We start from the raw sequence: 27,508 nt of genomic DNA, 5'->3' as shown, positions 1-27,508 counted from the left end.
TGTACTGCACTGGCTAAGCCCCTATTCTGGGCCAAGAAACTCTGCCCCTGGGGGCCAGCCTGGGGAACCTTACAGAGAAGGCAGACTGCCCCTCTGCCCTCACCCCCCAGTGCTGCTGCTCCATCCAAACCTCTCCTCCCCAACGCAGTTCAGCTGCCCACTTTAGTCAGGGAAGTCACACAAAAGTATCTGAGCTGGAGGCCCGTGACTTCCCCATTCCTGGACGCCACTACCATGAGATAGCCCATAGACCCTGCACCCCTCTCCCCTTTGCATTCCTCCACCCAAGGCAGTCACAGCCAGTGGCTGCCTCCCAGCAGAGAACCCTAGGAAATAACTAGACAAGGCTGTCCTCTAGGCTAGACTATAATCTCTGCTCTCTAGGGCCCAGGAGCCCACTGCTTCCAACAATCAGGTGGCTGGTGTGATAGGGAGTTCAAGAAAACCTCATTAGATGCAGTTGCTAGGTGAGCCCCAGGGAGCCACCTCTCCCAACATCAAAGGCAGGCCTGGACTGGGCTTGTACCATTGCGTTTGCCACCCCCTACCTTTCCAGGTCTAGAAAGGTTTGAGACACAGCCTCATGTAGTGAGGGCAGGGAGCCTTACAGATGTCCCCAGCTGGGGCCCTAAGGGAAGGGTATCAGTATTTCCTCCAGAGCCATACTCACAAGCCCTGGGTTCCCCTTCACACTCACGACAGGCAGGAAACAGATTAACAAAAAAATTATACCTCAGCCAACTGAAAGCTAGGACGACACTCTCACTAGGGTTAGGCAGTGTATCAGAACTACCTAGTTCTGTTAGAGCTTGTTGGTATCTTCCAAAGTAGAAAGTAAACTAGGCCAGTTGGAGGTTGCCTTGGCTCTAGACAACCAATGTCTCAGAGAGGCTTCTGGGGAACTGGGTAGCTGAAGAGTTTAACTTGGGGGTGGTGGTGTTCAGGGCTAAGAGGAGGGGGAGGGAGAGAAACCAAGTGAGAGAGGCTCTCTTGGACTTTTAAAACATAACTTTGAGAGTTGCCACTTTGGACTAATGCAGTCTTTGGACTAAATCTGACTTCCTTGTTAAAACAGGGCATAAAGTTTATTTACAAATAGCTGTACAGTTTGAGTGACAGGTCAGGACTTCACAGAAACAAAGAAAACAAAAGCATTCTCTTTGAAGGAAAGCTGTAGGCAGGAAGACTTTCCCTGCACCTGTCAGAAGCAAGACAGACAAACAGACCTCTATACGTCATGAGCTCGGCATACGGACATTGGCCTTTTTGCTTCTTGGAAGGAAGTGAAAGATGTATAAAGCAGCTTTAGGCGCCACACCCTTCAACACTGAAACCACCTGGGGGGTGGGGGGGGCAGTGGGCCGCTGCTGCCGTTCCCAGCACAAGTACCACCTCGAACCTCCAAGAAGCTCAGCCGGTGGGATAAAGCCAATGTACTATGCCTGGTCAAGATCTCAGTTCAGAGGCCCTGCCTCAGTTGAGACTGCAGACAAGTCCTCAGTCTTGATTCCAATCACCAAAATAGGCTACTCAGGTGAGAAGTTAACTGTTGGTCTTCTTTGGTTGGCTCTGCTCCCTGCTGTTTCTGGCGTCTCAGAACGAAAGTTTCAGCAGCTGCGTGTGGGGAGGTAGTGGCACAGTGGCTACAGTGTGATGCAGTTTTAATAAAAATTTTATTACACAGCCATAATGTAACCGACACTTCTCCAAATCCAAATGATACTAAATACAGATCTACATGGTGGATCAGAATGTCTCCAGCAAATTATATGGATTCTATCATTTCATGTCTTTTAAAACAAGAAAGAAAAAAAAAGTCCAAGTTTGTCATGATACGAGAGGTCCCAGCAGCCTCCGGGACTCTTCTGGAGTCCAGGCAATGTTTAACAGTCTGAGATTCCACATTTACACAACAGTCTATAAAGAGTTTTGGTCAATGGACTATTCAAGTATATATGATTTTAATGAGTCCACCTCCACTCCTTTGCCCAACTGAACTGTCACAGCCACCATATAGCTGTGTTACAGTCATATTTATCAATTTTACAGTCACAATTCTTTTTAAAAAAACATTTGATTGCTGCTTTTTATTTTTTTTTAAATAAAAAAAGTGTAAACTAAGTTAAAGCAACACTGAGGCTCTACTAAACCCAGAAGAGTTACCAAGTTCCTTTTTGTTTAAATACAACTTAATCCATGATTTCCCATCATCCCACTTTCTTATAGAGAGTAGGGTGAAGAGATACAAAGCAGGGCTTTGAGATTCCTCTCCCTCTTGTGGGAATCAGCAGCTCTCAGCTGTTCCTTTAGCTTAGTTCTTGTTTTATATAGTCAGCTGTACTTTGTTCTGAAAAGATTTGTTAAATGCCACTTTTATTTACACTTGGAGCTTTACACCTGAGAATGATTATCAAGCAGTCAGCTTATCTCTTTGCAAACATTTTATAAAGACATACATACTTCTTTGCTGGCTTCACCCTAGCTGCACAACAATATATATGCTTACCATATATATGTATACACACACACAGAACTGCACATGCTTGTAACATCTGCAACCTATATCTTTGTGTTCGTTCTCTCCACATTCATGTTCAATACTTTCTCTTAAAAAACAGAACAAAATATTATTCTTGCTGAAACGGCAAAACAGAATCACTAGGAAGAGACAAGTACATGGGGAGGGGAAAAGACACACTCTACATTCAGCCAAGAAGCTGTGGGCTGAACACACAGGCTGAGCAAGACACCTGTACCTCCCGAGTACCTCGCATGGGCTTCCCTCCAACCTGCCAGGACACAGCTGACAGGGCAGGGGCCAAACTGGGGAGATTTCTCCGAGGTGGGAAGGTGATGGGAAAGAGGAGGTGGGGGAGAAGTTACACAGCTACAGCAGTCAGGCCTGTTTAGTAAGAAGAATCACATTTAATGAGTTTCTTTCTTGCAGTTTCAGATGCTCAAGTACAGCTGAAAAAAATCTGAAACAGCTATAGCCCCATGACAGACAGATACAAAGAGTACTGCATTTTAAAAAAATGATAAAAAAATCCACACACTTACAGACACATACACACATACACACTCTCTCTCAAATAGACCCCCCCCTCCCTCCCCACAAATGTACACTTTTTGGAAACTAAATTGGGTTTTGAAAACCCTTCTTCCGCAAGATAGGAAGAAGAGAAAAATGAGAGGAGAGCGGACTGCGGGTGCCCAGCCCCCACTCCCCCACAAGGGCCAAGGGCCAAATGTTCAATGGTTGGGCCCAGGGCCATCCCGTACAGGACGCTGCCCAGTGCTGCTGCTGGGGGCTCCAGCAAGAACCCCAGCTCCACGGTAATACTGAATGCGTGCAGAGTGGCCAATGAACTGTGGTTTAAAAAAAAAAAGAAAAAGGCAAACACAAATCTAAAGACATGGATAAAGCCCAAGAGAGCCCACGTTCACATTGGGTGGGTCCTGGGGGGGTTGGTGGAGATGTTGCAGACCAGGGAAGTCTATACAGCAAATGGTTTATATTACAGATGACTGGCAGTTTAGAGTCTCTTCCCAGTTCTCCTGCTGCTCCAGCCCAGTGAGGGCAAATCAGAGGAAAGGAGGAAAGGTGGGACACTGTGATGGGCATGCGGGGTCAGACGCAGCAGGCTGGGTGCGCTCAGATAAGCCCTCGTCGTTTTTTGTAGTCTTCCAAGTTCAGAGATCTCCTCGGAGCTCCATCCTTGGCCGGCGGAGCCTTGGACGTGATGGCCAAAGCCTTTGATTCTACAGGAAAGAAGAGCAAACCGGCATCTGAGGTCTCCCAGTCTTGTGCTTCATTCCTCCAGGTAGCCTTTCTGACTGTCCCTGTTCCCTCTCAAGACAGACCTGCAGCCTATCTTACTCTGGCCTCCATAAATACAGGTGACCAGACACCCCCATTTCTTCCCTAAAAGCAGGCTCCTTGCTGGCTGAGAGTCATGGAGCCACCTGGTCCTTATGCATGACCAATCTCTACCTTCACCTACCTGAGCTGGGAACTTGTAAATCAATCTTCACGTCGAAGTCATGTACTTTGAACAAGTCTTCTGAGAGGTCACTGGCTGACTTAGAATTCAAATCTTTATCCTTTCCCTGACCCTGCAATGGGAAGAGAAAAACTAATTACAGAGGGATAAATTCAACTGGACTTCAAGAAGCAGCAACCACTAACGGTAAAAACTGCTGCTCGAGTTCATCAGATCTTCCTATTAAAGACTTTTCTGATTTCTTCTCTCAGAGGGAGGACAGGAGAGTCCCCAAAGAGGTTTCATTTCTGAGTCTAAGAGGAGAGGGAAGGGAAGGTTCATGTCTGTGGTGTGAGGGCAGAAAGGGTAAGCTTAAGACAACAAGTCACCCCTGACCCAAGATCTCTGGAATTTCTGGGAGTTTGAGCTCCTCAGGAAAAGGCAGAAAATGGCTTCTAAATGGGCAGTTTCTCTTGGTTTAACATTTCAGTTTACAAGGAGCTTTCACTTTTACAACTGTCTCATCCTTACATATCATCTGCTCCTGACTGTCCTATGAGTTAGGCAGGGTATATAATATTACCCCACTTTACACAGGAGAAAATGTAGATCAGAAGGCTGGAGGTCAGCTGCCTAAAGCCACAGTCAGGGGTTTCATGAAGTACTGGTGCTGGGTTCAGAACTTCCATCATCTGACCAAAATTCAGTAGCTGTTTATTACATTTGTAAATAATGAGAATGAAGAAAGGACTGCAAGTGGGACGCCAAGTTCCTCCAGGTGGGGACAATCAAGCCCAAACCAGAAGTGCCTGCTCTGGTGTCCAGGCCAGTGGCCAAGCTTCAGTGTTATACTTGCCTTGCTCATTTCCTTTGGAGCATCTGGTAACACTCCAGAACCGTATTTTGCGTTCAGCTGGGCCAATATGGCAGCTTGAACAGCTGGGTCTCTGGACTGAGAGGAAAAGTAAGTTATTTTAGAGACTCTTCAACACTCACACAGCCCTACCACCATTTTCTATCCCACCTACCACCACTAACACAAGTACCACAGCAGGCCAATCAGCAGTTCAGTGGGGTTTTCCTCCAGGCTACAGAAAGGAACAGTTAAAAGCTTTGAAGTACGCCCAGCCAGGCCCTTGCTAGGCGACCTAGCCTACACATTCCTCATGTCTGCTGCACTGGTAAACCTGCCCTGGCATCACACGTTAGTCCATGGGTTTCTAAAATCCATGCCAGGTTTTTACTACCTGTATGTCCTACAGTAAGATAAAAAAGGAAGTACCCAGACCCAAGTGTTTGAGGCAAGCAAATCCCACTAAGACAACATTATTTTTAACTTCCTTATTAATCTCCTAATGGAATTCATTTATGTCCCAGAATCTAGGTCCTGACTAAATATGTCCTCTTTAGGCACTCACATTAGAAACGATGGTAGGTTTACACTGTCGCCTGGTAAAGGGATCCATCTGTTGGTTTTTCATGTTGTGACTTTCAGCCTGAAACAGAGAGCATGTATTACAGAACTCTATCTCCTGCCACTCACGCCTCTCATTTATCATAAGCATACGTATAAGTAACAGTCTTTGCAAGGGCCTTAAAAAGTTAAAGGCTATTAGCCTTTTCCCTTCAAGAACACCAGAACAGATTATGGGAGCAACAACAAAAAGAAAACAGCTGGAAACTGATAAAAATTAATATGCGTGGAGTAGAATCTAAAGATGGGGAGGGATTAGACGGCACAGAAGACTGCTGCTTTTTATTATAAATTAATACCTTATGTAGTTGTATGTATACATACAGAGAGACCATGTGTGTTAAATGTACATGCTACTTTAATAATTAAAAGAAAACATACTCAGGTGAGATACAGAAAAGATCACACGTTGTTTTATTAATTAAAACTATACTTAGTGATCCAGATTAAGCTGTCTCACTCACCACAAGGGCCTTCTCAGACTCCACAATGTTCCACTCCCGGTTCCGCTGGTTGATGTAACTGTGGGGTGAGGAAGAGGGATGAGTCAGTGGACTGTGAAAGGAGGGAGGGAACCATGGTGCCCGACCCCAGATATGTGGAGTCACTGGAGCAGAGCACGTACAAGGCCACAGCTCGCCTGATAACTGTGGACCAAGAATAGGAGCCCAATCAACACAGGCCCTGAAGCACACCTGATAGCAGATATGTTCTTGGTCCGCTGGCGGTCCAAGGCCTCTGCTCGCTCCTCCAGCTCATTCAGCTGGTCTTGGATTTGTTTGGCCTTGTCCTGATCCCCCAGGTCCTCAGCCATGGCCTGCACACAGAGAGATGCATGAGATTTTGGCTGTGACTGGCTCTGTATCAAGTGTCCCCTTCCTTCCAACACAGGCAAGATATCTCATATGAACAAATGGCAGGAGGTGTGAAGGAATAGCAAAAACAAACACCTCAGAACCCAGGCCCCGCCTGGCTAACTCACCCTAACCAGGCTCACCCCACCCTGACACAAAGAATAGAAAACCACCAGCCACAGTGGGGCTTGGCAATATCACTCGTCTGTCTGGACCCAGTGCTGACACTACCCTGGGGTCTATCTTATTACACATGAAACTAAAGTGACTAGGAGGGGAGAAGAACGGAACAGGCAAGATCAGCTTCCACTCAGAGAAAGGAAAACAGCCAACGGATGCTGCCCAGATGCTAAGAAAATCTATGCTGCTTACAGTCAAGCACCGCATTTTCTCCCGATCCTGCCACTACTGACTTGGCAGAGGATGAACAAGTCTGGTTTCCATATCTCCTTGCAGGACAGGGAAAGTAGTTCCAACACAAGTCCTTACCTTTTCCTTTAGAAGCTGCGTTTTCTTCATAGCATAGTTGGGTGGAGCTTTCCTGAATCTTTCTTTCTCTTTTACAATCTGTACCAGAGAGGAGGAGACACCAGCAGTGAGGTATTCCTAAACTACTTTTGAAGGCAGGACAGCTGAGCCCATTGTGGAGGTAAGCAGCTAGTTAAAAGAGGGCTGCTCTTCCTATGGCAGTGCCATGCCCCACACACAGAGCGAGTTCAGTCCAAGGGGTACTATGCTGCTTCCGGGGTCACGGAGATTCTTCTGGGCTAGCGTGAAGGAACATGCACCAATAAACAGCAGTAGCCCAAGGACCTTGTACTGTAAGGCTAGCCACTGTCCAAGAGAACAGAGATCAAACAGTTTTACCAAAACGTCCTGGAGAAAGCAAACTCTTCAAGGACCAAGCCTAGCAGAAGAATAGAGATCCCTGAGTCCTGAATCTTTGTTAGGCTATGACCTCAAGTGACAGTGTACGAGAAAATCCTGATGAACTCTAAAGTCTAAGGTAGCAATGACAGAATTCCCTCTTCCTCATGCAATAGTGGTAGAGCTAAAAATGTCAAAATACAGGAAGGAAAAGACAGGCATGATCTTGTCTAACACTTGGCTCTTGATGAGCCTCCAGACTCTGGGATACCAGGTTTCTTACCTCTTCAATGTCCTGGTCATTGAATTTATAATTAAGAGCTTCTTTAATAGATAATTCCTTCTTATTGATTTCATCTAGAGTGGGCAACTGCATGCCAGCAGAGAACATCTGGACCAAAACGCAATAAAAGGGTTGTTTATAATAAAGAATTTTGGGGAAAGGCTCTGTCAGTGTTTTCATGAACAACTGCTAGGGAGGTGCTGTCTGCTCACTCACCGCTTCTTTCCACTTCATGAATTCACTCTCAGTGAACTCTTGGTTTGAGACAAACTCTAGGCGGAACACTCGCTGGTCACTGCCATGCCTACATGAAAAAGAGACAGCAGCTTCAGAAATGGCCACGGTGACTGCAGCGCCAGCAGATCAATCCCACCAGACTCCACACTGCCTATCTCCGAGGGCCTCCGTCTTGGCCACCCTTTAGAATCATTTACGAAGATTTACAAAACTTCCAGTGCCAAGGCACCACTCTAGATCAAATGAAGTAGAATCTCGGAGTAGGAACCAGCCACTGAGATAACACAAACAACAACAAAAAACCTTCCAGGCTATTCTAAAGAGCAGCCATGACTAAGCATCAGCGCGAGCACTGGAAGCAAGCAGGCTCAGCCAGTGCTTCAGACGTCCACCTACAGTAAAGCTGGTCACAGTCAATGGCATCGAGAACATGAAGTGTCACGGAGGCGTCTGAAGGACAGGGAGGCTCTATCCCTGGAGAGAAAGAACACTGCCTTTCCACTGATCCCTGCGCCGGCCACATGAAGCCTGCCTCACAGCGACAGTCACTCTTGGCATGTCATGGCTACTGCCTAACCCAACTGGCTCTTTTCAACCGTCCAGGAGAAATGACGGGAGTGGGAGAAGAGAACAGAGAGACCACAGAAGCCAAATAAGGCCATGGCAGAGGTGTGTCTGTGGCCCACTATTTGCAGTGACCTGGCAAGCTACTCCTATTCCTTCCCATACGGGGCCTTTAGAATTTTCAGGCTCCAAGAAGGTAGAGACTTGTGTATCTTGTTCTCACCTCTATCCTGATGCCTACAACTATGGCATGTAGCCAGCATTCAGTCAATATCACGTTATTGAGGCACAAACTAAATCCAAAATGGTGACGTGGCTTGTGAGAGATCAGGTAGTTGGTGACGGAGCCAGGACCAGAAGCAAGCCTCCTGACCACACTCACGGAGGAATGTCTGCAGGACTCTGGGAGAAGCGGGTCTTGTGATCATCTTCCTTCCATGTGTTCTACCACTCAACATCCCCTATGAGACAGCTACATCCTACCTTCCCTATAGGGGAAGGCAGAATACAAGTTTCCCTCCAAGTCCCTGGTGGGGACAACACAAACAGTATTATAAGAAACAGAACACTGGGAGCAAACAACAGCCCCAACAGGCAATGCCTGTTTGCAGTGGGAACAGAATCGGCCACGGAAGCACCTCTCCTACCGTAGCTGTAGCCCTTTGTTTGTCCTGGTGCCACCAAGCTGGTAAACTTTGGCAGTTTCCACAACACCCGTGATCTCAGCAACCTAAATGAGGACAGAGACACCAGTCACAACACACTTGTTCGAAGTCCTCCACCCCATCCTCTGGCTTCATCTGCCTGAGTGCAGATGAGTGAACCTAAACTGAGAGGAGCCCACAGCTTCAAGGTGTTCTGGGCACCGTTTTCAGGTTTAGGACTTAGATAGCCAAGCACCTGTGCCCACAGTAAGTGAGGATGCAGTTAGCCTGGTGGGACCCACTAGCAAATTCTCCTCTAACTTAATTCTGCCTTATTGGGGGTGCACTTGGCTTTCAGAGGTCAGTTTTATCAATCAAATGTGAAGACCATGAGGTCTGTTTCTGTTGCCAAGGTTTCTGGGACGTGGCATGGCCACTGGTCCTCACACAAGGGGGTAAAACACAGGTTAAAATCAAACAACTTAGAACAAAACAAACAAAAAAAGAAAAGAAAAGAGAAACAAACCAACCAGTTACGTTCTAGCCATCCAGACCACAGAAGCAGAGCTGGAACTCACAAAATAATCTCAATAGGTTGGAAGGTTTTGTTTATTTTTTAAACCTCAATATAACTCCCTGTTCCAGAAGTCACTTAGTATATAACGTGGAAATTTTTCATTATTTTTCAAATGAATAAATCTTCCAGATTACATAACTCCTGACAAAGATTTCATAAATGTCTCCCGTCTTGCTTTTAGAAAATCATTCTAAATCTAAACTTTTAGGCTCCAAGTACTCTTCGTGGCAGCAGGTCAGCTTGATCCCTGGTTGTCTCAGATTGTGGCCAATCTAAGACATCTCAACTGGAATCTATTTTCCCATCAAATGGTAGCAGAAAAGTGACAGGTCTGTTCAGCAGTTCATGTTCTTAGCCAAGAATCATTATATTTAAAACATCTTACAACTGTCCAAGGAAAGAAATACTAACCCGGTAAACTGGTTTGCTGTTGTGGTTTCCAATGCCAATCCGTACAAAACACCCTGTGACTGTTTTAGCGAAGAAGGGCATATGACACCAACGTTCCAGCTTATGCCGTGATAATCGAACCCGATTCAATTCCTCTGGTAAGGAGACTGGTTGTGATTTTGGAGGGATCTCTTCTTTCCTGTGAGGAACAAAGGACGCTGGGAAAAATGTTCATTGTACTAACAGATCAAGGTAAATAAAAATACTTGAAGCAACAGGAAAGTGGGACTACAATCCTGTTCCTAACCAGGACTATGAACTGTCTCGAATGAGGCTGCCATCCCAGACAACCCACTATCAGAGAAAGAAAACTAATGGAAGCTCTTGGCCAATCCAAGGGTGACATGAAGGCAATTCCTACCTGCCAAATCCTGATGAAATGTTCAGGGGCGCAGTCTACAAGCCAAAGGCAGAAGCCTATTTGGCTGATGTGCTAGCAAACTCAGTTCGGCAATTCAGGGTACTTGACCAAACCACAGTTTGTCACCAAACAGGAGGAGATATTTGGAAGCTACACTAAGCCTTTCCCCGTAGAACCCACCCATCCTGACTACTAGACCAAAATGTGCACAGCTTACTCCTCTTCCTCATCGGATGACGATGTTCGGGATGAGCGATCTGACTTTTCACTGGACTTGTCATCCTCCTCTTCCTCCTCGTCGTCAGAGTACACCTCACTGGTTTTTAATGGCTGTTTCTTGGCGAGGAGCTCAGCTTTAAAAAAAAAAAAAAGGAAATGTTTAACTGAGGTTCTCTCAATAAGAAACTGAAACATCTTTCATCTCTGAAAAAAAGGACTGGAATGTACAAAAAGATTTAATAGATAGGTCCATCGTCTCTGGCCTGGATAGTGATTACTTGGGCTATCTATACAAGTGAGTTACCCAGAGAGTTTAAAGTCATACCAAATGTCAAGCCCCAGCAGACGAAAATAAAGGGGGTGAGGGGTGTGATGGAAGACAGTTACTAAGTGGGCAAAAAGGGACACCAACTCTGCTGACACTTGTCTTTTATTGTTCTCAAGACACTTGGAGATGGGCAGGAAAAATGAGGAAAAACTAAAGATGTCTTCAGAGTCTTTCAGGGAAACCTTATTTTGAATTTATAGCACTACATGTAATAGCACAAGACTGAAAACAACCCAAATGTCTGCAAGGGGAGTGGCTGAATCAGCTCTAGCACACTGACCCAGTGAACTACCCTGCAGCTGTGAAACAAGGAATGAGCCAAGTTGAGCCATTACATTGCATCCTGAGTCAGAAAATCTTTTAAATCAACAGATAGTAAATATTTTAGGATGGGCTTCATATGGTTACTGCATCAACTACACAGCTTTGCTACAATAGACAGAAAGCAGCCACAGACAATTAAGAAAAAATGGGCATCATTGTATTCCAATCAAATCATTACAAAACAGGTAGTCTACCAACCACTGCTCGACTTAAAAACTAAGGGGTTATCTCTAGAAATATGAGTAAGTGAAAAAAGCAAGGGAGAGAAAAGTGTGTATAATGCGCTACCATTAATTCAAGATGGAAGGTGAATCTGTTCCTTTTGTTTAAAAAACTAAAAAGGAAGGCTGCCTACTACGGGAGGGAGGCAAGGAGTGAAACAGAAGGGTATAGGTGCTAAATTTCTTTGAAAATACCTTATTTAAAAAGTTTGACTTTGGAACCTTGTATTTTATATAATCATAAAACAAATAATAATAATAATAATAATAATGTCATCTCTACAGATCACAAACAAAATGAAACAAGGTATTCACTTGATTTCACAACCACACAAAAGAACTCTAGTAAGTGACTTTTTTTGGGCCACGCCACCTGGCTTGTGGGATCTCAAGACCCTGAACAGGGATTGAACATAGGCCAAGGCAGTGAAAGCATCAAATTCTAACCACTAGACCACCAAGGAACTCCCAACAAGTGACTTTAAAAAAGTCATTTGATGTAAGACCAGAAACTATAAAACTCCTAGAGGAGAACATAGGCAAAACACTCTCTGACATAAATCTCAGCAAGATCATCTATGACCCACCTCCCAGAATATTGGAAATAAAAGCAAAACTAAACAAATGGGACCTAATGAAACTTAAAAGCTTCTGCACTACAAAGGAAACTATAAGTAAGGTGAAAAGACAGCCCTCAGATTGGGAGAAAATAATAGCAAATGAAGAAACAGATAAAGGATTAATCTCAAAAATATACAAGCAACTCCTGCAGCTCAATTCCAGAAAAATAAATGACCCAATCAAAAAATGGGCCAAAGAACTAAACAGACATTTCTCCAAAGAAGACATACAGATGGCTAACAAACACATGAAAAGATGCTCAACATCACTCATTATCAGAGAGATGCAAATCAAAACCACAATGAGGTACCATTACACGCCAGTCAGGATGGCTGCTATCCAAAAGTCTACAAGCAATAAATGCTGGAGAGGGTGTGGAGAAAAGGGAACCCTCTTACACTGTTGGTGGGAATACAAACTAGTACAGCCACTATGGAAAACAGTGTGATTTCTTTAAAAACTGGAAATAGAACTGCCATATGACCCAGCAATACCACTTCAGGGCATACACACCGAGGAAACCAGATCTGAGAGAGACACGTGCACCCCAATGTTCATTGCAGCACTGTTTATAATAGCCAGGACATGGAAGCAACCTACAGATGAATGGATAAGGAAGCTGTGGTACATATACACCATGGAATATTACTCAGCCATTAAAAAGAATTCATTTGAATCAGTTCTAATGAGATGGATGAAACTGGAGCCCATTATACAGAGTGAAGTAAGCCAGAAAGATAAAGAACATTACAGCATACTAACACATATATATGGAATTTAGAAAGATGGTAATGATAACCCTATATGCAGACTTTTGAACTCTGTGGGAGAAGGTGAGGGTGGGATGTTTTGAAAAAACAGCATGTATATTATCTATGGTGAAACAGATCACCAGACCAGGTAGGATGCATGAGACAAGTGCTCGGGCCTGGTGGGCTGGGAGGACCCAGAGGAGTCGGGTGGAGAGGGAGGTGGGGGGGGGGGGATCGGGATGGGGAATACGTGTAACTCTATGGCTGATTCATGTCAATGTATGACAAAACCCACTGAAATGTTGTGAAGTAATTAGCCTCCAACTAATAAAAAAAGAAATAAAAAGCATAAAAAAAAAAAAGTCATTTGAAAGATATACAGACCAATGAAATAGAGAGCCCAGAAATAAACCCTTGCATCTATGGTTAGATGATTTCTGACAAGGATGTCAAGATCAATCAATAGGAAAATGACAGTCATCTCAAAACCTTGTGCTAGGAAAACTAGATATCCCACATAATAGAAAAAAAAAAAAAGTGGACTCTTACCTCCCACCATACAAAAAAATTAAAATGAATCAAAGATCTACATGTAACAGTTAAAACTATCAAACTTTTCGAAGGAAATAGGGGGAAAACTTTATGACACTGCATTTGGCAATTTCTTGGATATGATATCCAAAGCACAGGCAACAAAAGAAAAAAAGTAGATAAACAGTAGAAGATAAATAGTACCTCATCAAAATTAACTTTTATGCATCAAACAACACTATCAAGAGGAAACAGACAGCCTACAGATCAGGAGAAAACAGTTGTAAATCATTTATCAGATAAAGGACTAAAATTGAAAATAATTAAAGAAGTTCTTCTACTCAATAACAACAAAAAACAGATAACGTGATTAAAAAACAGGCAAAGGACTTGACTAGTCATTTCATCAAAGAAGATATCCAAATGGCCAATAAGCATACCAAAAATGCTCAATATCACTAGTCATTAGAAAAAGGCAAATTAAAACCACAATAAGATACCACTTCATACCCACTAAAATGGTTATAATAAAAAAGACAATGACAAGTGTTAGTGAGGATGTGAAAACAGGGGAGAATGCTCATACATTGCTGGTGAAAATGCAAAATGGTTAAGTCTCTTGGAAATCTGCCTGGCAGTTTCTCAAAAGGTCAAACACAAAGTTACGATATGCTTCAACAATTCCACTCCTAAGTGTATAGGCAAGAGAAGTGAAAATCTGTCTACCCAACAACTTACACATAAATACTCAGAGCAGCATTATTTGTAACAGTCAAAAAGTGAAAACAATCCAGTGTCGCTCAAGAGGTGAAGGGACAAATAAAACTTGTACAGACATATAATGGAACATTATTCAGACATAAAAGGAAGAAGTATGATACATGCTACAACATGGGTGAATCCAGAAAGCATGCTAAGCAAAAGAAGTCAGACACAAGAGACCATATAGTATATGATTCCATTTATAGGACATGTCCAGAACAGGCAAGTCCATAGTGACAGAAAGTAGACCAGTGGTTGCCTAGGGCTGGGAAATAACAGGACTGAGGGGGTGACAGCTAAGGGATATGAGGTTTCTTTTTAGAGTAATGAAACATTTGAAAGCTCATTGAGTTTTATTACACAGCTGTGAATATACTAAAGGCCACTGCCCTGTATGCTTTAAATGAGTAAACAGTATGGTTCCTTAATTATACCTCAAGAAAGTTGTTATAAAGCAAAAACAAAACAAAACAAAAAAAACCTTGGCATCCTAGTTTTGAAACAGATATATCGGTATGAGGCTCAAAATAAATTTATCCTAAAAAAAAAAAAAAAAATCCTAGCTCTGAATACCGAAAAGACTTAGAAGTAATAACCAATCCAGTAGCATGCTACAACTGGTTGAATATAAGACAATTTGAGTTTCAACAATAATAATTGCAATGGAATAAAAACATAAAGTATGTTAAAAATCCATGAGTTCCCAAGGATATTCAAAACAAACAAACAAATCTCACTGGTTACAGTTGGAGTTTGCTAAGGAACTATCTCATTCTTTTGAGAACTAGTAAATACAAAATGTCCCTGGTGGTAACTGAATAGCTGGTAAGTTTCTCTTTATATAAGTATACCAGATAGTAGATGAAAGAATGATATCACCATTTTGTGGCTTAAAGACTTAAATATGAGACATGACACCATAAAACTCCTAGAAGAGAGCACAGGCAAAACATTCTCTGATACAAATCACACCAATGTTTCTCTGTTTCCCAAGGCAATAGAAATAAAAGCAAAATAAACAAATGGGACTAACTCAAACTTACAAGCTTTTGCATAGCAAAGGAAACCATAAATAAAATGAAAAGACAACCTACAGACTGGAAGAAAAATATTTGTCACTTTTTTTAGCTGTGGTAATGGTACTGTAGTTATATTTAAGAGTCCTAATCTTTTAGAAATACATATTGAAGTATTTATGGTTGAAATGTGATGATGCTGGGATTTACTTTTACTTTAAAATAACCCAAAGAGGGGCTTCCCTGGTGGTTCAGTGGCTAAGACTTTGCACTCCCAACGCAGGTGCCCTGGGTTCAATCCCTGGTCAGAAAACTAGATCCCACACATCAAAACTCAAGAGTTCACATGCCACAACTAAAGATCCCACATGCTGCAACTAAAGATCCCACATGCCACAACTAAGACCTGGTGCAGTCACATAAATAAAAATAAATAAATATACTATTCTCTGTGTTTGGAACTGTCTAAAATTGAGAAGGGGGGGATAAAAATGGCATCAGGAAGTCAAATCATATGATCAAAGACACAAAGTAGCCATTACATTTTCCCCACTTACCTGTTCTGTTCTTCCGTTTTTCTCGCTCTGCCTTTAGTTCCTCCATGGCTTGAGATTTCTTATCTAGTTTCTCATCCCGTTTGGAACGTCGTTCCTTGTTGTGGGATGTTACCTGGGAAGGGAAAGTTGTGTAGGATGGTTCTTTTCACCAATAGCTGATAACATTCTCTGTAACTAAAAATAATTCAATTCTCCAATGTGAAGCTATATTGGCTGCAGAAACTGAAATTTGCTTAAGGGGAGACAGCATCCTCTTGTGGACAAAGTGGACTGAGCAGTATAGTGAGTCCCTGTCTTATCTGGCTAATAAAAAGAAAGCCAAAGAATTATCAGAGTAAACACTTTCTGAAAGGACTCCCTAGATCGTGGCTAATATTTGTTAATACTGTCAACAAAGCTTTTTGTGATAAACGCAGAGATGACTAATTTTCCCAGCTACATTTATTACCAAGTCCAGGATGCATACACCTGAGTAAACATCATAACCAATTTAGCTACCTGGGACAAGAAGTTTACCAACATTCCCTTAAGGAATGCTCACACACCAATGAGCTGCTTTTTTACATGCAGACTTCAGTAGAATTCCCAAGGAGTTAAATAGCACAGCAAATGGTGAAATGATATGTCCAGAGATTAATGAAACCTACAAGATGAGGACCCCACATGAGCAGTCTGGCACTAACTGACCTAAGCTGATTATAATATAAACCCATCTTTTACATAAACATACATACACCTCAAAACAGAGGTTATTACTCTTTGGATAACAAGGACTATTGTATCTCCTACCTGAGATTCTTGAATCTGTGTCAATTTTTTCTTTTCCTGCTCCTCTTCTTGCTTTTTCTTTTTTTCTTTCTTTTCTTTCTTTTTGGCTGTTTTCAGTTTTTTCCTGATTTCAAATCTGTTTAAAAGATATTTGTTTGGTTTTTAAGTGGCAATGAAATATTTGTAAGGACTGACTTCTATTAGATAGGAGAAAGAAAATAAGTGGGGGGAAGGAGTTAATGTTTTGGTTTCCTACAAGAAACTCCAATGTATTAAGTACATTAGAAATACTGAATATAAGCACACCAAAAGTCCTGGACAGCGTTCAGTTGAAATAGACTCAAAAATGAGAGAAGATATTTAGGATCCTCCTGTATCTTGTTGGTAATACACAGCTCTTCCTCAACTTCACAAAATGGAAGAAAAGAGTTAATTATTGGATTAACTCCAATGGTGTCTCATTAGAAATATAATGGAGCCACAGAGAATCACTGTCACATTTTGAAGGTGGTCAAGACACAGGCTGTATTTTAAAAATACCACTCGAGGGACGTCCGTGGTGGTCCAGTAGCTAGGACTTCACACTCCCAATGCAGAGGCCCTGAGTTCGAGCCCTGGTCAGGGAACTAGATCCCACATGCAGCAACTAAGACTTGACACAATCAAATAAATATTAAAAAAAAAAAAAAGTGGTAACAGAATTTGTGATATATAAAAAAAATAAAAAAATAAAAATACCACTCAACATCTTTCCTATTTAGGAAAAATAACTCCCTCAGCTCTACCCCAGCAAACATGTGAATAAATATGCTATTCTCTTAAACAAATGCAATTGAGGCTCTCCCCCTGTAACAAAAATCAGGCTTTTATGAAACAAAATTATTGTTTTGTGTGAATTTAAGGAATTTTATGGAAGGGACAAACAATAAGAAAATAAGAATATTAAACTCTTTTCATAACATTATAAAATAACTTCAATTATAAATTTTTTACTTAGCTCTTAATAGGGTCAATACACAAAAATTAATTGTATTTCAATGTACTTGCAATGCACAATCCAAAAATGAAACAAAGAAAACAATTCCATTTACAGTAGCATCCAAAAAAATATATATTAGGAATAAATTTAACAAAACAAGTGCTAGTCTTTTACACCAAAAACTAAAGAACTGTTGGAAGAAATTAAACAATATATAAGTAAGTAGAAAGATACCATATTCACAGATTGAAAGACTTAAGATGGCAACACTTGCAAATTTGAGAAACAGGTTCAACACAATTCCTATAAAAATCCCAGTTGTTTCTTTTCACTGCTGTGAAAAATGATAAGCTGATACTAAAATTCCTATGGGAATGCAGAGGGCTTCAGATAGCCAAAACAATTTTGAAAAAGAACAAAGTTGTATAACTTAACACTTCACAAGTTAAAAACTGACTACACAGCTACAATAATCAAAACTGTATGACATTGGCGTAACAATAAACAATCATCAATGGAACAGAATAGCGTCAACAAATAAATCCATACATCCACAAACAACTGATTTTTCAGCAATGGGGCCAAGATTGGGGAAAGAACAGTCTTTTCAACAAGTGATACTGAACGACTGGATAACTACACCAAATAGTAAAGCTGAATTCATACCTCACACCATAAAAAAAGAGAGAGAGAGAGATCTGAAAATGAATCAATGAGGGGCAGAGGGGTAAATTAGGAGGTTGGGACTGATATATACACAATACTACATGTAAAACAGATAACCAACAAAGACGTACTGTGACCACAGGGAATGCTACTCAATACACTATAATAGTCTATATGGGAGAAGATTCTGAAAAAGAATAGATACATGTATGATTGAATTGCTCTGCTGTATACCTGAAACGAACACAACACTGTAAATCAACTATACTCCAATGTAAAATTTTTTTAAAAAATCAATGATCTAAATATAAGAACTAAAACTATAACTTATTAGAAAACATGGGGGTAAATGTTCATGACTGGATTTGGCAATAAATTCTTAGCTATGATATCATAAGCTTGAGCAAGAAAAGAAAACACTTACTGTACACACAAATTTAAAAATTTTGTGCATTAAGCAATACTTGACAGTGAAAAATACAACCTAGAGAATGGGAAAAGATACTAGAAAATTATGTATCTGATAAGGGCCTGTTGCTGCTGCTGCTAAGTCGCTTCAGCCGTGTCCAACTCTGTGCGACCCCACAGATGGCAACCCACCAGGCTCCTCTGTCCCTGGGATTCTCCAGGCAAGAATACTGGAGTGGGTTGCCATTTCCTTCTCCAATGCATGTATGCATGCTAAGCCGCTTCAGTCGTATCCGACTCTGTGCGACCCTATGGACAGCAGCCCACCAGGCTCCTCTGTCCACAGGATTCTCTAGGCAAGAAAACTGGAGTGGGTTGCCATCTCCTTTTCCAATAAGGGCCTAGTAACCAGAATACATAAAGAACTCTTAACAACAAAAAATAGGCAAAGCCTTTGAACAAAAATTTCTCCAGCAAGGATTTGAAAAGATTCTAAACATTATTAGTCAACAGGAAAATGTAAATCAAAACCATAATGAGATACTTCACAGTCACCAGGATAATTATTATGGAAAAATAACAAGTGTTGGCAAGGATATGGAGAAACTGGAACTCTCATACATTGCTTGGGGGAAAGTAAAATGATGCAGCTGGTCTGGAAAACAGTTTGGTGGTTTCTCAAAAAGTTAAACATAAAATTACCATATGACTCAGCAATTCCACTCCTAGGTACATATCCAAAAGAACTGAAAATAGATACTCAAATATTTGTACATGAATGTTCATAGTAGTAGTATTCATAACAACAAAAAGATGTCAAAACAGATTAACAGGTAAACAAAATGTGACGTATTATCTTAATGGAATATTATTCAGCCATAAAAAGGAATGAAGTACTGACACATGCTACATGAATGAAGTTCAAAAATATGCTAACTGAAAGAAGTCAGGCACAAAAAACTATATATTTATGATTCCATTTATATATAATGCCCAGAATTAGGCAAATCTATAAAGACACAAAGTAAGTTAGTGGTTTCCTAAGGCTAGGAGGCAATAGAGAACTGAATACCAGTAAGTACAGGGTTTTTTCCTGGGGTGATGAAACTGTTCTGAAATTAACTGTGGCAATGGCTATACAACTTTCAGTCCAGTTCAGTTCAGTCGCTCAGTCGTGTCTGACTCTTTGCAACCCCATGAACCACAGCACGCCAGGCCTCCGTGTCCATTACCAACTCCCGGAGTTTATCCAAACTCATGTCCATTGAGTCGGTGATGCCATCTAACCATCTCATCCTCTGTCATCCCCTTCTCCTCCTGCCTTCAATCTTTTCCAACATCAGGGTCTTTTCAAATGAGTCAGCTCTTCGCATCAGGTGGTCAAAGTATTGGAGTTTCAGCTTTAACATCAGTCCTTCCAATGAACACCCAGGACTGATTTCCTTTAGCATGAACTGGTTGGATCTCCTTGCAGTCCAAGGGACTCTCAAGAGTCTTCTCCAACACCACAGTTCAAAAGCATTAATTCTTTGGCGCTCAGGTTTCTTTATCAATACATAAAAAAAAAATCACTGAATCACTTTCAACCACTTTCAATGGGTGGATTCTATGGTGTGTAAAAATATAGCTGAATAAAGTTATTTTCAAAGTTAATAACTGAGGTGCTGGAAAACTGGACAGCTACATGCAAAAAAAAAAAAATTAGAACATTTTCTAAAAAAAAAAAAAGCAAAAAAAAAAAACCTCAAAATGGATTAGACATAAATGTAAGACCAGAAATCATAAAACTCCTAGAGGAAAACATAAGCAGAATACTCTTTGAGATAAGTTATAGCAATATGTATTTGGATCTGTCTCCTAAAGTGAAGGAAATGAGAGCAAAAATAAACAAATGAGACCTAATTAAACTTAGAAGCTTTCAAAAGGATAAAGGAAACTATTGACAAAACAAAAAGACAACCTACTGAATGGGAGAAAATATTTGCAAATGATAAAACTGATAAGGAGTTAATATAAAAAATATATAAACAGTTCATACAACTCACTATCAAAAAAACAACACCTGATAAAAAATGGGCAGAAGACTTGGATAGACATTTTTCCAAAGAAGAAATGCAGATGACCTACAGGCACACGAAAAGATGGTCAATATTACTAATCATTATGGAAATGCAAATCAAAACCGCAATGAGGTATTATTACCTCACAGAATGGCTATCATCAAAGAGAACACAAAGAAGAATGGAGGAAAATTAACTGGCGCAACCAGTGTGGAAAAGAGCATAGAGGTTTCTCAAAAAACTAAAACAGAATCACCACATGACCCAGCAATTCCACTCCTGGGTATGTATTTAACAAAAGCAACAAAAAACTAATTCAACAAGATCACACACTCCCATGTTCACAGCAGCATTATTTACAATTACCAAGACATGCAATGAATGGATAAAGAAGATGTGGTGCGCGCGCGCGCGCACACACACACACACACACACAACAGAACACTACTCAGCCATAAAAAAAGAATGAAACTTTGCCATTTGCAACAACATGGATGAATTTGCAGGGGATTATGCTGAGAGAAACGCTGGGCTGGAAGAAGCACAAGCTGGAATCAAGATTGCCAGGAGAAATATCAATAACCTTAGATATGCAGATGACATCACCCTTATGGCAGAAAGTGAAGCAGAACTAAAGAGCCTCTTGATGAAAGTGAAAGAGGAGAGTGAAAAAGTTGGCTTAAAGCTCAACATTCAGAAACTAAGATCATGGCATCTGGTCCCATCACTTCATGGGAAATAGATGGGGAAGCACTGTCAGACTTTATTTTAGGGGGCTTCAAAATCACTGCAGATGGTGATTGCAGCCATGAAATTAAAAGACACTTACTCCTTGGAAGGAAAGTTATGACCAACCTAGACAGCATATTAAAAAGCAGAGATATTACTTTGCCAACGAAGGTCCATCTCGTCAAGGCTATGGTTTTTCCAGTGGTCATGTACGGATGTGAGAGTTGGACTGTGAAGAAAGCTGAGCACCGAAAAATTGATGCTTTTGAACTGTGGTGTTGGAGAACTCTTCAGAGTCCCTTGGACTGCAAGGAGATCCAACCAGTCCTTCCTAAAGGAGATCAGTTCTGGGTGTTCATTGGAAGGACTGATGCTGAAGCTGAAACTCCAATACTTCAGCCAACTCATGCGAAGAGCTGACTCATTGGAAAAGACCCTGATGCTAGGAGGGATTGGGGGCAGGAGGAGAAGGGGATGACAGAGGATGAGATGTTTGGATGGCATCACTGACTCGATGGACATTAGTTTGAGTAAACTCTGGGAGTTGGTGATGGACAGGGAGGCCTGGCGTGCTGCAATTCATGGGGTTGCAAAGAGTCAGACACGACTGAGCAACTGAACTGAACTGAACTGATGCTAAGAAAGGGGATTCCCATGTGGCACTAGTGGTAAGGAACCTGCCTGCCAATGAAGGAGACCTAAGAGATGCAGGTTCGATACCAGGGTGGGGAAGATCCTCTGGAGGAGGAAATGGCACTCCAGTATTATTGCCTAGATAATCCCACGGACAGAGGAGCCTGGAGGGCTGCAGTCCACTGAGTTGCAGAGAGTCGGATACGACTGAAACAACATAGCACATGCTAATAAGTGAAGTACGTCAGACCCAGAAGAACAAATACTGTATGATATCGCTTATATGTGAAATCTAAAGAATACAACAAATGAATACAACTAATGAATATAACAACAAAAACAAAAAAAAACAGATCCACAGACAGAGAGAATAAACTAGTGGTTACCACTGAGGAGAGGAAAGTGGGGAGGGGCACTACAGGGGTAGGGAATTAAGAGGTACAAACTACTATGTATAAAATAAGCTACAAGCATATATTGTACAGTATGGAATATAGCCAATATTTTACAATAACTAACAATATAATCTGGGAAGAGTGTAACAAGGCTGTACACTGTCACCCTGCTTATTTAACTTCTATACATAGTACATCATATGAAATGCTGAATGAATCACATGCGGGAATCAAGATTGCAAGGAGAAATATTAGCGACCTCCGATGTGCAGATGATACCACTCTAATGGCAGAAAGTGAAGAGGAACTAAAGAGCCTCTTGATGAGGGAGAAAGAAGAGATTGAAAAAGCTGGCTTAAAATGCAACATTCAAAAAACTAAGGTCATGGCATCCAGTCCCATCACTTCATGGCAAACAGGAGGGGAAATATTGGAAGCAATGACAGATTTATTTTCTTGGGCTCCAAAATCACTGCAGATGGTGACTGCAGGCATGAAATTAAAAGACGCTTGCTCCTGGGAAGGAAAGCTATAACAAAGCTAGGCAGCATATTAAAAAGCAAATACATCACTTTGCTGACAAAGGTCTGTATAGACAAAGCTATGATTTTTCCAATATTCATGTACAGTTTTAAGAGTTGGATCATAAAGAAGACTGAGTGCTAAAGAATAAACGCTTTCGAATTGTGGTGCTGGAGAAGACTCTAGAGTCCCTGGGACTGCAAGGAGATCAAAGCAGTCAACCCTAAAGGAAATGAACCCTGAATATCATAGGAAGGACTGATGATGAAGCTGAAGCTCCAATACTATGTCTATTTAACGTGAACAGCCGACTCACTGGAAAAGACTCTGATGCTGGGAAAAACTGAAGGCAAAAGGAGAAGAGGGTGGCAGAAGATGAGATGGTTAGATAGCATGACTGATTCAATAGACATGAGTTTGAGCAAACTCTGGGAGATAGTGGAGGACAGAGGAGTCTGGTGTACTGCAGTCCATGGGGTCACAAAGACTCAGACACAACTTGGCAACTGAACAACAATAAACAATATAAATGGAGTATAACCTTTAAAAATTGTGACTTACTCTACATGTTACTTATATAATATTGTATATCAATTTAAAATAAGTTTGTATTTATATTATGCTCTTACATGTATCATCTCATCCTGAACTTACGACAATCCCTCAAGGGGAGGCTGAGGCAGGAGGAGGGTCAGATCACCTGGCTAGTGAGTTGGACCTGAGCCTAGACTTTCTGACAGAAAATATCAGTGCCCTTTATACAACCAAGTTACCTTTATGTACTAAGCTTGAATAAGTAAGTAAATAAATAATAAAAAAGGGAAAGCTAGAATAGGGGAAGAAACTAACAACCAAAACCAACACTTTGGGGATTCCTTAGCGGTCCAGTGGTTAGGATGGGACTCCACTGCAGCGGGCATGGGTTGGATCCCTGGTCAGGGAATTAAGATCCCGCATGCTGCACAAAGCAGTCAAAACAAAGACAAGAAACTCCAAAACCAACAAAACAACCCCCCCAAACAAGTAAACACCCCCCAAAAAAACAAAAAACCACCAAAAAGGATGCCTCATTACTGGTGCTGCCACATCTCACATTAGGATGCTAGTGATGTTTACACAAAAGGTTCTGAATTACAATGTACTGCCCTGCAGGTAAACAAATGAGCCTCAAACCCCTCAAATTTCTGAGAATGGCTCTGAACTTCTGTCTTAATTCTCCTCACTGCAAACATTCTTCAACTGCCTCATTCATATAAGGTGAAAAACATAAAAACCAACCTTGAGATAAGCCACCTACTACTCTTGAGCTACTTGGTGATTTTACCATAGGGCCCTACTGGCCTTGGTTGAGAACCTCTTGCTATGCTCTCCACAGTTCAGAAATACAAATTTTCGAAGTCATTCTTAACCATCTGGCAACTCTGGTACTGTTTTCTCAAGTCCTGTTTGTTCCAGTATAGGTAACTGTGGAAGCATCCACACTCAAAACAAATGTCTATGACTTGCTGCTGACTGAAAGCCAAACATTCTTGTCTCAGATAATTCACCAGACTTAACTTGGTCTCTAGAAGGGACAACCAGGCTCCCAGATGAAATGGGGCTATCTGCTGCCAAAGAAAACGCTTCTCTGTTTCTTTCACATGATTAGGTCGGGAAAGAACAATCCAAGTTCTGAGGACTATTTCCTGAGATGAAAGCCAAGTTTATTTTCACCTTGAAATTCTTTCAGGTGATAAGGAAATTCCTTGACTTTTGTCATTTACACATGTAATCCTAAATACTGAAACACCTTTGTATACCAGAAAGCAATTTAACATTAGAGTTTGGAAGAAAAAAAAAAATACAAAAACCATGCTAGAAGGATAGTCAGATTCCTAACTCATAAATACTGAGAATTTCAAGTCATTTTTTTTGGATGGGAGGTGCTGTGCTGCATGGCTTGCTTCCACAACCAGGTATTGAACCTGTGCCATTAGCAGTGAAAGGGTAGAGTCCTAACCCCTGGACCGTGGAGGAATTCCCAAAATTTCAAGTCTTAAAGCCTAGGAAGACAGGGCTCCAAATGCGAACTTTGGAAAATTACTCTATTAATGTATCATTAAGAAACCACTACTTTACCTTTTTTTCAACACCTCCCTCTTCTCTATGCGGTTGAACAGTTCTTGTTCTCTCTCCTTTTCTGTCATCTGTTCCAGACGGGCCCTGTCTTCCTCATCTCCCATGAGGTCTTCTCCGTAGCCATCATGGAATTCCTCATCTTCTGAGGAAGAGTCTGAATCTGAACTGGAGGAGGAGCTGTTGCTGTCAGAATCTGACACTTCACCTGCAGCACAGGCCCAAACACAAGATTAGGTGATGCTGCAGAAAATACGTGTTGCTAATTATTCCTCCTCAGCTCTCCTAGGTGAAGTGGAACATGGTCATCTCATTTCCCTGGTGACAATTCTTGATCTGCCTTTGGCAAATGCAAACACAGGTTACAGAATCTTAGGCTAGATTAAGAAATCACCAGCATGATTTCTTAAATTGGATTTTTGTATTTTCCAAAAAATTACAGACCAAAGAAAAAAGTTGCAAGAATACCCGTTGTTAACATCACCAATTTACTTTCTGTCTCCATATATAAAGCAATGTACACATTTTTATCACTTAATTTGCTGAACTGAGAGTAAGCTGCAGAGATTGTGACTTTTCACCCTTAAACAATTTTTGTAAAAAGGAGAGTCTCTTATATAACCAAATACACAGTGATCAAACCCAGGAAATTTAACATTTAAGAAATAGTCTCATTTGACACACAGTCCATATCCACCTTTCATAGTACATATAGGGAGATGCTCTGAGACTGTGTAGACATCTTGTTCTTCAACAAACTCTTACCCAGTGGTTTTAACACGTCAATAACTCTTCAGTAAATCAATGATTACCATGAAGGCTGAAAATCGTGATTTTTCAAACTCAGTTTCTTCTACATTTATTGGTCAGCATTTAAAAGAATCAATGTTTTAATCAATCACTGAACTGATTAGTGAATTTCTAATGAAATTGGATCTTGGTAGGACAAAGGGTGATGGAATAAAGCATGACATATTACAACTGAGTTTTTATTAAGTTAAACTAGCAACTTTGTGCTTGACTCATTTGAGTTAACATTCATAGGCATGAGCTTAAAACCAGGTTAGGCCAATTCTGTACAAGCCAGTTTGTATATAAATGTTATTACTCAAAGGAAATATAAAAGTTGACCAGTTTAGTCCAGGAACAAATTCATTTTCAAACTAGTGTTAGCAAAAATTCTGATTTCAAAACAAAAACATTTTTTATTGAGTTTTGTATTTGGTTCAAGGATTTTCCTCCTCAGTTACCCTATGAATATCCAAGAAAAATGAAAGAGAAGGCTCTCAGGTTAAGGTGAACGGAGACTCTAACGCAGAGACTCCTCGTGGGTTTCCTGGATGGGTTTCAAGGGCCTAACTAATGCTTTAGAATTGTATTTTTCTTGCTTCATTTAGATTCTAAGCAGATACACGACCACTGAAAAGATTAGAGAGCCTTACAATACAGGCAGAGACCATACCTATAAATCAGGTACCTTTCCCCTAATTTCTGATTCTGCAGCTTCTACCACGTAAGAGTTCACTCCCAGGTCTAACTTGACTCACCTTCCTCAGGGGCTGAGCTCTCAGCTGAACTGTCTTTGTCCGAACTGCCTGAGGAAGCAGTTTTATTTGCCTGTTTCTTCATGGTTCCTTTCTTCTCTATTTTTCTGGCTTTTCCCTTCTTCTTATTTTTATTGCTCCCAAAAGTCCACTACAAGGAAAAAGGAAAAAGGAAAATTGAAACAGGAATTTTATTGAGAAAAGCTGTAAGATTCGAGAGTTAAGAGTTACCGATGTTCATCGAAATAATTTCAAGAGTCTCTATTGCTTTGAATCCAAAACAAATACACTTTTATAGGAAGACAGATAATGATTTTTGAAATTTTAGCTAAAACTTCATAACTTTTTCTCAATAGAAAAGCAAGTATGTCATCTTAATGGCAAGTCAACTGAGTTAACTAAAACTCAACTGGTACAGAAAACAGCTTCTAATGTTTCCTGTGGCAGAGAGGTCAGTAATTGCTAGAGGTTGGTATGTCTGGGTTTCAGTACACAGTGCATAGTTTAGTTCTGGAGTGGGTCCCAGGAAGGCAGGGGGAATAAAGAGTGTCAGCAAGAGAGAACACTTCAGAAAACACAGGGAGAAAAGGATGCAGGCCACTGTTTGGCATGGACAGTAGCACTGGTACCAACTCCAAGGAGGCAGAAAGTAAGTATATAATAGATCATTGAAAAATATACATGTGTGTGTATCTTTTTTAAAAAATCTGCATGTATTACACTACAGCACAGTGCTTAAACTGGATCATAAATAGGAGATCCCATACATCTAAATATAAGGAACCTGCAATTTGTATTATCAAAGTAACAGGGAGGCAATACACAATCACTCCAAGGCCAAAAAAAATCATCTTCATCAAGCACTTTAATTATAAGGCTGAAAGAGCATAAAATCATTATTAAAATTCACAGAGACTATTTAGTTACATTAAACCATACCTCCTTTGATATTGTATTTATCAGTTTAGGAGAATGATTTTAGGTGAAAAGTACTTTACTTGGAAAAACTTCATTTTATGTACTCTAAAAATAATATTTATAACCATCATGGACCTACTGTGTAA

The 27,508-nt window shown here is 40.9% G+C and overlaps 1 protein-coding gene across 1 annotated transcript in view; it reads right to left on the bottom strand.

Moving 5' to 3' along the window:
* Positions 1-1,654: 1,654 nt before the first annotated feature.
* RTF1 (RTF1 homolog, Paf1/RNA polymerase II complex component) overlaps positions 1,655-27,508 on the bottom strand; it is a 46,694-nt gene continuing 20,840 nt past the window's right edge. Inside the window, exons 3-18 of the mRNA XM_065940971.1 lie at positions 26,448-26,595; positions 24,904-25,108; positions 16,415-16,529; positions 15,626-15,737; positions 10,512-10,647; positions 9,895-10,072; positions 8,910-8,992; positions 7,678-7,765; positions 7,462-7,569; positions 6,801-6,878; positions 6,153-6,274; positions 5,922-5,979; positions 5,402-5,479; positions 4,840-4,935; positions 4,005-4,116; positions 1,655-3,762 (exon numbers count right to left, since the gene is read on the bottom strand). Of these exons, the coding sequence (XP_065797043.1) occupies positions 3,656-3,762; positions 4,005-4,116; positions 4,840-4,935; positions 5,402-5,479; positions 5,922-5,979; positions 6,153-6,274; positions 6,801-6,878; positions 7,462-7,569; positions 7,678-7,765; positions 8,910-8,992; positions 9,895-10,072; positions 10,512-10,647; positions 15,626-15,737; positions 16,415-16,529; positions 24,904-25,108; positions 26,448-26,595 (1,824 nt within the window). The 3' untranslated portion in view covers positions 1,655-3,655. The remainder of the gene's footprint in view (positions 3,763-4,004; positions 4,117-4,839; positions 4,936-5,401; positions 5,480-5,921; positions 5,980-6,152; positions 6,275-6,800; positions 6,879-7,461; positions 7,570-7,677; positions 7,766-8,909; positions 8,993-9,894; positions 10,073-10,511; positions 10,648-15,625; positions 15,738-16,414; positions 16,530-24,903; positions 25,109-26,447; positions 26,596-27,508) is intronic.

The sequence above is a fragment of the Muntiacus reevesi genome, chromosome 7 (genome assembly GCF_963930625.1).
Source record: "Muntiacus reevesi chromosome 7, mMunRee1.1, whole genome shotgun sequence".
Classification (NCBI taxonomy): Eukaryota; Metazoa; Chordata; class Mammalia; order Artiodactyla; family Cervidae; genus Muntiacus; species Muntiacus reevesi.
Note: the sequence above shows the minus strand (reverse complement) of the source record. Positions and strands in the feature narration are given on the sequence as shown.